The sequence below is a fragment of the Aythya ferina genome, assembly GCF_964211825.1.
Source record: "Aythya ferina genome assembly, chromosome: 7".
Classification (NCBI taxonomy): domain Eukaryota; kingdom Metazoa; phylum Chordata; class Aves; order Anseriformes; family Anatidae; genus Aythya; species Aythya ferina.
In genome coordinates this window covers 25890995-25904320 of record NC_140302.1, presented here as the reverse complement: position 1 = coordinate 25904320, position 13326 = coordinate 25890995, and the positions used below count along the sequence as shown (strand labels likewise).

Here is a 13326-nt window from a genome sequence, read left to right as displayed (position 1 = left end):
TTTTCCCTGTCTTAAATATGCTCTCACAGAGGCGCAAAACAACATCGCTTATTGGCTCGGATCTGGAAAACAATGGGGCCCTTCCCAAACATGGGGCAGCTTCTAGATCTTTCTCACAGAAACCACCCCTATGGCTCCCTGCTACCAAAACCTTGCCACGTAAACCCACTACACATGTGGACATCCAAAAGGTGGCAGATGAATCATATCCTAGAAAAATGTATGTCTTGACATGGTCTAAAGAACTGCCTCGTCCTTTAGAAGTCAGAGCCCATGAGTCCACCTTTCTTCTTCTTTGAAAATCACCTTTAGGATAACTCAAGCTTAGCACCCCATTTACAGCACTACTCCTTTTTTTTTTTTTTCAAACTACCTTCTTCCAATTAGCCCTGCAGACTAGCATCAAATCTCACCCTTAAATTGAAGCTGGTTCTTCTGATTTTCCATTACCAGCTGTAACAATTTTACAATTGGAAGCCAGTTAACGATTCCATTGGCAGTGCAGAATCTGAAACAAAAGCCAGCTTGCTGTCCTCTAACTGCATTTCCTCTGCAGGACTGACAAGGTTAACAGCAATATTCTCTCATGTTACTGGGAAACTTAAGCAAAAATGATACTGTACGTATGTAAGGAGCAGGTCAATTAAATGAAAAGGTGCATTCTGATGCAAACCCTTTTCAAGGCAGAACAGCACTTAAGGCCAATTTAGCTACCGCAGTTTTCCACTTACAGCTTAGAAAAGACAAGCTTCACTGTGAAATTATAAAGCTGGTGAGGCACAAAGCCGGAGAAAAATAATAAAAAATAATAATAAAAAAAAAAAAGAGCAAAGACATAAGCATCTCTGGAGATCAGTTCTTGGTGCAGCTCAGAGGCATATGCGAATGCCAAGGGCAGACATTGCAGGGCAAAATACCTTGTTCATCCTGCAAGTTCCCATGATGAGAACAACGGGGAAAGATCTCCTGAGTCAAGCTCAGGAATCCCAGATGTAATTTTGGCATTAGGAACAAATTAAGCATCCATCCAGATAAGATGAAAATCTCTGCTCTGTATCCCTGAACATCCTGTAGAGCCAAAGTACTGCAATATTCAAGAAAACACCTTGGTCTATATTTTTATTCATTTTTGCAGTGTATCAGTGTGTCCATGATCTGAAACGACCCATGAGTCTTGGCTAGTCTGGATCCAAATAAGTGTGCAAGTCTCATGCTTCACACTCTTAATGCAGGATTCAAAGGTAAGTGAAGTTTTCATGAATCACACTGATACTGCATCAGTCACTGACCCTGATAACCTCCTATAAAAACGAAAATCAGTTTTCTCAGCTGATCTTTTCCCCGGGTATTTTTAACCTCATTTAAACGTCATTCTGATCATTCAGGCTCAAACATCACAGCTACTGACAGTCTTAAATCTCTGAAGTATTGTCTATCAGAGGTTCCCCATATGAACTCCTTTTTCAGAGATCCTGAGCTGTTATGCATTCCCCTAAGTCCTGCCCCTGAGTGTACAAGAAATATCAAACAGTGGTTCATTCTTTCTCCATTTTTATTTTTAAGCTGCTTTCAAAATGACCTTAAACCAGTTTAGAAATGATGGCCAATAAAGTTGGAAACATCAATATTCATGCAAAGCAAGCGGCTACAGCTGACAAGGGCAGGCTGCACAGACATGTTAAAGAATCATTTTCAGAGATTTCTCAGTAAAACACCGAGAAAAAGCAGCAAATGGTTCCTTGGAATTCAAAGGAGTAATAACCTAAAAAGTATATGTTTTGTTAGCATGCTCCCTAGGTGTTCAGTGACCTTTGAAGTGAGGACAGAGAAATTCCCTTTTTCTCCTGTAAAGGACATGCTTTGGACCAAAGAGAAAAGTCCAAGCTGTCACTCTTCAAAAATGATGGACATCAAAATGTCAATCAATATTTGCATTTTTTTTCACTTTTGAATTCCAGACTTGGATTTCAAGACTCCCCTGCAAATGACAGGGACACCTCCCTCACATTACAGGTATGAGGATCACAGTTGTGCTATATGGTACACTCACAACCATGAAGCTGCATAAGACCAAGTTTCCCCATACAATTTTTTGTCCAAGACAGTGGCTCAACCACTGCCAATGCTACAAGAAGAAGCCCTGCAAAATTTACCAGAATTGCATACTCACCACTCAAAGTCTCCCTGACCACAGACACACGGTTCAGATACCACAGTTCGGGAATAGTCCCGACCTAGGGAACACTGGGCTCCAGGCTTGCGTTTTTTATAGATCTTCCTCTCCCCCATGACACAAGGTTCCCCCTTTGGCAGATAAAGAAGAAGGATGAGAAAGAAAATCAGAGAGCTGTAGTGGCATCCAGGCCCTAAACCATGCATTTTGTCAAAATATACAAAAGACAATGAAAGCATACAATTACCACACGGAAAGTTGGGAGCTAAGAGTCTAGTCCCTTTCTGTGTCTTTGCAGACTCAAAGACATCTGGGTTGGACTCATGAGTGCACTGTGTTCAGCACTGAGTTGGGATGCTAGTCACAATGTGCCCAGAATGGCTGGGTACCCAAGTCATTGCCAGCACCTGGTTACATCACATTTCAGAAAGCATCTGTCAGTGTCTCTAGTCCTATGAATTACCCTGAAAAGGCAATGGGGACATACCCCTAGGCTTCTTCTATGTCAGACAACATTGACTGCAGGAAGAACTGCCCAAGTCTAAAACCCGGGGTTGGCACAAATTCCACTTTCCTTTCCCTGATAGACCTGGCTTTGTTATGGACCTCAAATAATTTTGCTGGCATGTTATGTCTGGCTTTTTCTGCACACAAAGGTTTTCAAGAGTGTTACTAGGAATAGATAATATAAAATAAATGTTTGACATTTTGGTGAGTTGTTATAAACAGAATTTTCTCTGAGCCAGAAATAATTTGTCTGCTTAAAAGTAAGAAAAGAAGACAAGGCCTAATTGAAATACTTCTTTCCCATTAATAGCAATTCCCAAGATGGCTGCCTGGTTACACACATGTCCTCCCTTTTCTTTCATTTAAATTACTTTCATTTATTCTCTTCTATGATTTTAGTCAGCTGATACATCCTTGCCTAATTAATGCTCATTTCTAATTCATGGATTTATTCAGGAAAATCACAGTGCCGATAGTGCTGGCTACAGTTCAGTTCCCCTGCAGGGAGTGGGACATCATACTGGTGGCCAGTAACCCATAAGTAATCTTCAGAGAGTGCTGAGCTCCCTCAGCTCTAGTGGTTTCAGGACCTAAATATATCCACTGTGAAAATAAGCCAGAATGTATGAAAAAGAAAGCGTGTATCCTTGAATAAAATGAAATAATTTGGTCTTCTCTGGTGTCTTCTATTCAAGGACTCCCTAGAGTTTTACAGACACCTGCAGTACCTGAAGGATGAATAAATGTTTTTATTTTCATTTTTGAGTAGGGAAAATAGAGGCAAAGTGAAATAAAATTATTTTCCTGAGTCACTGACAGAGCTACAAAGAGTTCAATGCCTCCTACAATTCAATCACAAGGTGAGGTTTTACATTGCCCTGAGCACTGAGGGCGAAAAGATCCAGCTGTTAAAATGGAATATTTTCACACAAAGAGAAGTTAACAATCTCCCTAACTTGCCTGGAGAAGACTGGCCCCATATTTCTTCATGCATATGCTTCAGGGGAAATAAAACAGGTTAGAACAGTGTCTTGATGAATGCAAAAATAACAAGTATATTCTCACCTGGCATTACAGAATATCTGAAAAGGAACCCCCCTCATCCCCTCCCTGCACAGTCCAAGTACCTGATTGTGCAAATGCCAGGTTTGGTAGTCATCTTTGTTACACCTCCGGCTGAAGATAGACTTGTAGTCCACTTTGACCAGCTGCCATTCAGAACGGAGACTGAAGTGTCCAAAAACTCTGTGCACAGAAAAGAAAGGGAAGAAGAATGAACCAGAGTCAGGCAGGGATATGCTTCCATTAAGCAAATAATTTCTCATGAATCTCAGCTGCAGAAACCAACACACTGCCATGCAGCTTAATGTCAGAAAATGTTATTCAGTCATGTATAACACTTTCCTGATCCTGTTACATCCTAGAATTATTTAGCCCTTTCCTGATCCCTGTGCAGCTTGTGTCGGAAGGTCTTCCAAGTCTTCAGTACTTATCACAATTGGTCATGGGTGTCACAGAAATATCTAGGTATCACTCAGAACAATAAAAAACCACTCTAGAAAGTAATGTGTCTAACACCAAAGGAGCTACTCTGATGAATATATGTTTAGGGTGTCTCAAAATGAAGCTTTTATTAGCTTACTCAATTTCTGTACTACTGAACTTCCTGGTTGCACAAATTTACTACTTATGAATTGTAAGAGAAGCACATGAAATAACATATTTGGGATATGGATCATAGGCAAGCAACTTGCAAAGGTGACAGCCTCCCTTCTAACTGGTAAAAGCTGGCTGCAGCCAGTAAGAATGAAATTATACTGTCACCACTGTAAGGTTATCAGTAGAGGTTTTTCTTAATTATTTTGAGCAGCTCACACATCATCATCAGTCACTGATCACAGTCCATGGTTCACCTAGCTAAGTACTAAGATTATGTTCAGGGTGAAAATGGCACATTTTGCCATGCAACTCCAGAAGAACACAAGGCTCATACTGAGTAAAGCTGTATGCAGGAGCAATTGGAGCTGAAGAGTCAGCCCTCAGAAACAGTGGGGGAAAGACTCAGACTGTAATTTACAACCGAGGCACAGATCTGTTACAAATGGGATCATGAAAGAGATCATATAAAAATTAAATAGCTCCAGAGGCTTCTGCCCAAGCTCGGACCTGCAGCACCACCAGCAGCAGAGTTTTTTTGTTGAACACAGGTCTCTCTAATTGCGTTCCCAACTATACAGCCCTCCTTCAACTGTAGGAAAAGCTATATGCTTAAGCGTCTGGAAGAGAAGAACCACAGCAACAAAAATCACTGGTGGTACAGATCACCACAAATACTAAGGAAAGCTACACGTAGGAAGTTCATGCCATGGACCAAATAAATAAATAAATAAATAAAATAGCAAATGCATGATTTAATTGAGACATAACACCAGGTACCTAAGCAAAAGATTCCATCCATGCAGAAACATTGCATGTGTGTTACAGGGTGCTCATTTTTTGACCAAGTAACAGCCCCCTATTCCTGTGGCCAGCCATGATTTTCTCAGCAGAGAAGTTTTTCAATCAACTGCAGCTGGATTTCCAAAGAGGTGTGTAATAGGAGATCACGGCAGGGACATGGGTGACCAGACTTTAAAAGCCATGTACAACACTACAACTTCTCATCAGCAGGGGAAACATCTTGGTCCACATAAACAACAAAAGCAACAGAACACAACAATCAAGTTGATTTGTCACTGTAACAACAATTCTTTGTCACCTTAAATGAATCTATAAAAGAACCTAAAAACTCATTCAAAATACAAGTTCCAGATTTCTAAATTCTCTACGTACTGAAACCCAAATCTTTTCTGACAGTCATATGACTGTATCACCATTACTGTAAAATTTACAGAGCAGAGAAAGAGTGTGTTTTTTTTTCATTACACCAAATCTTTCAGTAACTTACATTTCAACCAAGGCACTTATGAGATTAAAGTTTTTGTTTTAAATTATTCCAGACTAAAAGAGATGGGAGAGAGATGATTTGCAAATATCCCTATGAAAATGAAATAAAATAGAGAAATTCTACTGAGTTTTCTGACTGCAATCCAGATCCTACTGTGCCCCAGCGTTACTCCAGTTCACCTTAATTTACACGGTAATCACTCAGTGTTGCTGGCTTTGCTCTCCCCTCACTGCTCAAACTACTTCTCTCATAGACTATAGCCTGCGCCAAAATTGATCTGCCTTGGGCTGTTTTTCATGAAAATTGTCTCAGCTCATAGGTATCAGGGAGAGAAAGTGAGGTTGTGGGCTTGCTGTGGACATCTTTCTACATTTAAATTCTGTCTCACAGAGGCAAGCTCTAAGGAGCTGACAAGGGGAAGGACACAAAACAAGAAAAAGCAGTGACAGATGTGTACACAGTTTAGAAATAGGTAGGTGGGGAAGGACTTATGTATAGGAATTGATTTATTAGGTAGATTGTTCCTGGCTCTGGTCTGGAGAACATTTCTTAGTGTAGCCCAAGCTGTAGGGTACCAGTGATAAGAAGAAACACCACAACCAGAAGAGGCTACAGAAGAAACTGCAAAACCCGTCCTCAACACAAAACTGTCCTCAACACAAAAGGCACATTGTGAACCAAAATCAAAGCAAAGAAACCACAGAAATACTGGGTGCCAGAGCACTTGTGAGAAGGAAAGAATGGGAAACAGAGGGGGGATGCAGGAGGTCCCAGAAACCATGTTCCAGAAGAAGGAGTTCTAACTCCAGCCTAGATCCCAATTCTGCCTTGGCACTGGCTAAATCCCACTGGCTCTTATGCCACAACTGCTTTCAGTACATGGTCTTACAGGATGCTCATCTGGTCACGGCATTATTGCACTACTGGGCAGCTCTCCCGTGAATCTTGTTTGTCTTGGATTTGAAGCATGACTGAAATGTCATTCCTGCAAGGCAGCAACTCAGCAGGCAGAAATCATTTAGTCCAGCAGATTTATACCTGTTCAGGATTTGACCTGCCTGTGTATTACACAGAAAATCTAGCAAGAGGAGGGGAGAACATAATCAAACACAGACACTTGCCTGAACCCAGAAGATAACAGGGCTGGAGAAACCCAACACTTCATCAGCATCTCAAGGAAAATGTTATTCCTCAGACTGAACCTTAGCTTATTGTCCAGAAAGAGAGTAAAAAGCTTCTTTGTGCTACAAAAATCAAACTACCAAAATCACTTGCTTTTTAAATCTATTAGAACAAGCTAAAAATCCTCTGCCATTGAAATTCTTCTATGATAATTAATGGAAAAAATGAGGTTTCCTAAGTGGAAGGCAATATATTAACATTCCAAAAGCACAGAGCATTAGCTACTCTTTAATTAAATGATTTCAAAGAAGATCTTTGTATATAATTGCTATAATTTAGATGAAACAATACTACACTAAATGTAATTAGAGGAGTGTGAACAGAGAGGAATGTTTTGCTCTGTGCTGCAGAGATGGTTCTGGGTCACCTCATTCCTAAAATGGCAACTCCCCCCCCACGCTAATAAAAAGCTTCTTGAGCCTGATCAAGCATTGCAGTGCAGCCTTCAGAGACAAGAGCTACGTATACGCAGCAGCTAGCAAGCAACTGCACCTTGTCAGCACTGCTCACTAATAATGAACGCAGCCCAGCTGCCGATGGTACTGTTCAGATGGAGAGATCAGCCAACACGACGAAGGTTACATTACATTTTAAGATGACTCTGTAGTGGATTTGAAACTTCTATGAGAGTAAGCAAATGAAAGAAATGGAGAGGAGTGCAGTGCTCTGGTCTACAAACAGCTCCAAACTCTCAAACAGCTTATCCTGGGAAGTGATGAGAACCCTCATCTTTTTTCTTTTTTTTCTTTTTTTTTTTTTGAATTAGAACTAAGCTAAACAAATCATCACATGAACAAACTTTGATGTGCAAAATCAGGTGTTGCAGTTGAACTCTTCTTTCATCAGTTTTGTGAGCTACCTCACTGGATATTTTTCTATGGCGACCAAGGTGCAGCCACACGTCCCCCTCTACCATCTCTGTTCTGGGGCTGCCAGGCCCAACCAAGAAAGCTAGGCAGAGAGTTCAAACATTTATATTGCTCACGTTCATCTGTCAAGAAATGCTTAGCATTAACTGCTTTTGGTACGTACATCTGGATTTCTGTATCCTGCACAGCTGATCTGTGGAAGGGCTGTAAATGGCAAGATAGAAGACAGCGTACAGGAGATAACCACGTCTTGTTGGCTGAGGACAGAAAAATCTTGTGTACTCATTACCTCCACAGTCTGACATGGTTTTTCTCAGTTTTGAGCCTCTCTTAGAAACAAAACAAGACTCCAGGAGATAGAATGAAAAAGAGTTGGCAGGAATTTATTTTTCTGTCCCAACTGGCAAGGCTTCACATAGCTTTGAAGATACTTATTTATTTATTTTATCCGATTCCTATGTATCTTTGTTTCCTATTTACTTAGTTTGTTCACTAAATTAGTGACTTTTTTTTTTCCTAAATAAAGCTAAACTATCAAGATGATACAGAGGAAAAGGGGACACATTGTACTATGAATTTTGCCTCAATAACCTTGCCTACCATGGTCTAACTGAAAGCTCTTAATTGTTCATTACAAGGGTAGAAGACAAAAGAAGGGAGCTGGTTGTTGAAGGTCCTGCTCTGGGAAGTCAAAATGAAGAGAATGTTCTGATTTTTCCATTCGTAGCAGTCTGATCTGGAAGTCCTTGAGAAGGAATAAATACATGAGCCCATATGGCATTTAGAGAGTCAGGTATTTTTTTAAATTTTGTTTTGGTTTTTGAATAAGCTCAATTTAGTTCTCCGAACTAAGCCATGGAATGGCAATTTACTGGCTTTAGACAGGATAGATTTTGTTCTGTCCCTCAGAGTGGGCATTTAAAACACTACATAAAATCTTAGCTAATAGGACAGCACCTTCTCAACTGGCTTTATGCACCACTCACAGTGAAACCATTGCTAGGAAACGAAAAAATGCTTCCCAATCTCTTCTTTTGAGGAAAAAAAAAAAAAAAAAAAAAAAAAGGCAAGGCTTTTATTGCCAGGGCTTGATGTCATTAATTTGCAGCAAAATTACTAGGAACCCAGAAAACAATTCTGAAATGCTTACAGATTCATGATGGAGTCATTTTGGAAAAGGTCATTGGTAACACTGCTATAATTATATCTTTCATTAATTTTTTAAATACACAATAACTTACAAATGTGGTATATACTGACCGGATAACCTTGTACTGAAACTATTTAAAAGGCTTTTTACACTTACACTGTATGCTCTTGATGGATTGCATTGTTTTTGCTTTATCATTCCCTGCACTGGTGATAGCTTGATAGCTGTGCTTTTTATGCCATTCAATGCTGCCCATTCCTGACAGGCCTACAGGAAACCTTGGATGATTTGAGGGTGACAAGACAACAACACATCCACCTCTAGGCCATAGAGTCAATCCTTGTCCTTTCCTAGGTATGAGAAACTTATCTTCAAGCATAGTTCCTGCCTTGCTCACAGGAAAAGCATCAGCTGTACCCATCTGGATCCATCCCTGTTGGAAGTTTCAGACAAGCTGCCCAAGCATGGAAATAGAAACATCTTCTCATGGCTAAATCAAGTTGCTTTCTATCATTTCCATAGTAAACTGTCAGGACATGATATGAAGCAAACATGCATTAAAGCTGTCTGTATTCAGCTGATCTAGATATAGAGGAAGGACTTCATGCTTGTAATAGAAGAAAACTGTCAAGACTGGTAATGCCTTCTGTTCTCAGCTGTGCCCATCAGTGAGATGACTGAAGATGCAAAGGAAGGAAGCAAATGCTTCCTTCACAGGAAGGTCTTCTTCACTACAAAAAAAAAAAAAAAAAACATCAAATATATACTCCTTTCTGAAGCATTTTTCCTCCACTGGACATCAACAAGGTGAGAAGGATTAAAAGTTAGCTCATTTTGCTTCTCACAAAGTACCCTGGGGACCTCTAAGTCAGGTTTTAATAGGGTTAGGCCCTACAGAATAGACAGTTGATGTCTGAACATCTAAAAATGAAATGAAAGCAAAAAAATACACTTAATAGATAGCATCTTTATAGATTAACTATACAAGGAGACAGACAACAGAAAACTAAATGGAGAGCAAGCCAAATATACGCTTTAGTTCTTTAGTTAATAATACTGAAGGAAAATATAATTGCAGTGTCATCACAAATAGACTGCTTATCTTAGGAAAACCTGAAAGCAATCTTGTTGCTTTTTTTTTTTTTTTTTTTTAATTATTACTGTGAAAGAAAAACACATGCAAAGGAAGAGTCCTACCAAGCAAAAGAAACTAGTAAAATCACCCAGAAGAGTAATATTTCAGGTGACCAGAAACCGTGTTTTTGTCACAGAAACGAAGAGAGAGAGAAAGCAAAGCCAGGTTGCCCTCTGCTTCCAGTTAAAATTCTTCTTTATTTACATCTGTGCCTTTAACAGGTAACGACAGGAGCAGTAATTTAATGGAAGAACCCATAAAGTGCTGGGAAATACAAGCTGGAAGAACAACCTCTTGGTATGGAAACATGTTTTTTTCCTGTTCCCTTCAGGGAATGAAGTTCTCTCACCAAAACCAGGGGAAACACAGATCTCAGCAGTCGTGACTGCTTGGTTTGGATTTTTGTCCCCATTAGTCAGGCTACACTGTTCCTGTTATGTGGGACAGCGGTGAGCCCATGCTAGAGAGCCTGGCTCGGTGCACACACTTACAGAAGGACGTGGTACATAAAGGTACCTCCATCACTTGTTGACAGTTACAGGTTTTGAGGCAATAAAAGAAAATGCTGAGAATTTCACATACCCACAAAAAAAAAAAAAAAAAAAAAGCCCATTATGAAATCTGGATCTGAAGCCATCTGTACGAAAGTAGCAGTAAAGCAAGACTAACTCCTGTGTGCAGGCTGAGCTGTTAGGGCTGAAAACACACAAGCAGCAACAGAACAACTGCAAATTGTGCTGGTGGGGTTTGGTTTTATGAATGGGGAGTAAGAGATGAGCCATTTCTCCATAAATTAAACATCAATCACGACTTTAGAGAAAACCAAATGGGCTGTGTAACCTCCTGACTGTTTTTTATTAAGGTTTAGATGGAATTAGCGTTAAAGGAGGTCACTAGTTACATGGAAATTGGATGGAAAGGGACTGAGACAAGGAAGCAGAATCTAACTGAGAGACACACAGATCAGCAATTAGGGAGAGTGGAAGAGGAGCCAGAGTTATACTGTCTCATGACGGGCAAGATGATGCAGGGAGCAAGAGACTGGAAATGAAGGAAACATAAAAGATGAAATATGACACTGGAAAGGCAGACAATTGCCAACAAAACACACTTCCTAATTTTTTTCCTAAACAATAAATAGTCTTTAAGAGCCACTTTGGAGCATTTAATTCAGTTGCTTTTGGCTGACCTGTTAACTAGAAACAGCAGCCGTAGGGCAGCTGGGTGATGATTCAGGGCTGCTGTAATTCTGCCTGTGAATGTGAAAAGAACAAGAAAAGTAGCAAACTTTCTATAAATAAGAGAATGTTCTTCTTCCCAATAAAATCTGTATCTAGATTTCCAGCTGATGCAAATTAATGCAACTCCTGTGGATCATCTCAGATATAAGCCTCTGTTTTACTGATGCTAGTCAGAGGGGGGAAAATATCAGCACTTAAAACACCAAGAATATATTAAAAGCAGACAGCAGCTCCCATGATGAGAAATTTGGAAACAAATTTAAGAAAATTTTGGTCTCTACTCAGTTTCCCAAGGTAACAGGTCAAACCAAGTTTTCACAGAATTGCTCACACGGATGAAATTTGAAGGTAATGGTTTATTTCCACGTCCAGCTGAAACTGAATATCATGACATGGAGATTTTCCACAGAGTAGAAAATCAAAATGTTGGCCAGATTCACTGACAAGCAATCCATGTTGAACTGCTCATGGAAAGCTGCACCACTGCCTGGTTCCCGGTAAGGAGGGAGAAGGGAGATCGCACAGGGGAAGAGCTTCTCTGAATACATAGGAAAAAAAAAAATCCTGCAATAAAAATCCTGCAGTGCAATCATGGTAGACCTTTTTCTCTCAGCTTTGGAAAACAGTCCTGGGATTATTCATCAGCCCAATGGCACTTCCTTCAAAGCACAAGAGGAAAACCACTACAAATGACATGGTACAACATAGTTAGGAAGCAATGCCAAGTGCAATTAGCAAGTAATCTGCAGAACATATAATTATGAAGCAGGCCTACTGCTTGGGCTTGATTTCTCCATTAACTGCACAAGGCAATGGTTGGGGAGAGGGTTTTTTTTTTATTTTTATTTTCTAATACAAAGTGCTATCAAAATAAGAGCTTACTGAATGCCAAAACAAATCTTTTGAAATCTGGTCTCTAAAAAAATTATTGCCAGTGTTCCCAAACCACTTTACATGACAATTGCTTCAAAAGAAATCCCAGCAACATGAAAGGGAGTGTAAGACACCTGGGAAGGGCAGTAGGAAAGCACGTTAATTTTTAATGCTGTTTTTTCGTGTAGTGTTCTCTCTCTTCTTCGAAGTACTTATGAAAGGCAACCAGTTTCTGACAGCTTTGAAACCTGAAGATGCTGCTTCAGTCTTCTAGAAAAGACATCAGCAATGTATCAGCATTTCCTAACAGGTCTGTGGTCCCAACAGAGACAGGTGTTGCCCCTTTGGAAGAAGCTGATAACAGAGCATGTCCAGTCATTTCAATCAGTCATCCTATGAAACAGTAGATTTTCATCCAGAGATGCCCAACACAAATGTGGGCAACATTGCTCAGAATATGCAAGACCCAAACTCATGCAAGAGGCACAGTCTGTAGTGATTCAGGGTGACAAACTTTGCCTGAGATAGGTTATTAGGGAGCAGAACACAAAGATTTGGAGCTGCACATAGCTGGGTGATGGTGTAAGAAGGTGGCTGATCAGTTTTAGTGGGGGAAATTTCACAGGTTTGGGTCAAAGGGATCACTAAACAGGGAAATCATGTACAGTGAGCATATGAGGTTAGGCTCTCCTTGGGAGCAGAGGCTTGTAGCACCACCTGAACAATGTGAAATGTTTCTAAATACAGTAGTGCTGCTCTGGAAAGCTGCTTTCTACCACTCACTGCAGCCAAACAGGGGAAAAATCCATTAGAGTCAACTCTGCAGTCAAGCCAGGGTTGAGTCTTCCCAGCTCCCAGAGAAGCTGAAGAGCCATACCACACTCTGCCCCATGCAGGATCAGGGCCAGGCTGAACAGAAAAGGTGCAGAGGCCACACACACTGTCAATCCACACAAGATACATTCAGGGCATCAGAATATGCCATGGCTTTCCCTAACACAAAAGTGAGGGAGTCTGAGGAATGAGCACGTGCACAGCCCCCCGCCCCTGGCTGTGCAAACCCAGGATTAGTCTGAGCGGTTGGTAGAGCACACCCCAGATGCTGGCAGGAGGACAGCACAGGAGCTATAATCCATCTGTCCTTATTTAAAAGCACAAGAAACCAAGTACATTAGCCTCTAGATGAGGATGTCTGGATTACGTTGTCATCAGGCAACCCTTGTCCTTTTACTTAGGGAAAAGAAATCAT

General features: G+C 40.5%; 1 protein-coding gene across 5 annotated transcripts in view; it reads right to left on the bottom strand.

The window, feature by feature from the left end:
• Positions 1–13326, bottom strand: part of SORCS3 (sortilin related VPS10 domain containing receptor 3) — a 279409-nt gene that overhangs the window by 35969 nt on the left and 230114 nt on the right. For all 5 annotated transcript variants that reach the window (XM_084526293.1, XM_084526297.1, XM_084526295.1 and 2 more), the window contains exons 15-16: positions 3808–3925; positions 2171–2304 (exon numbers count right to left, since the gene is read on the bottom strand). In XM_084526293.1, coding sequence (XP_084382419.1) covers positions 2171–2304; positions 3808–3925 — 252 coding nt within the window. The remainder of the gene's footprint in view (positions 1–2170; positions 2305–3807; positions 3926–13326) is intronic.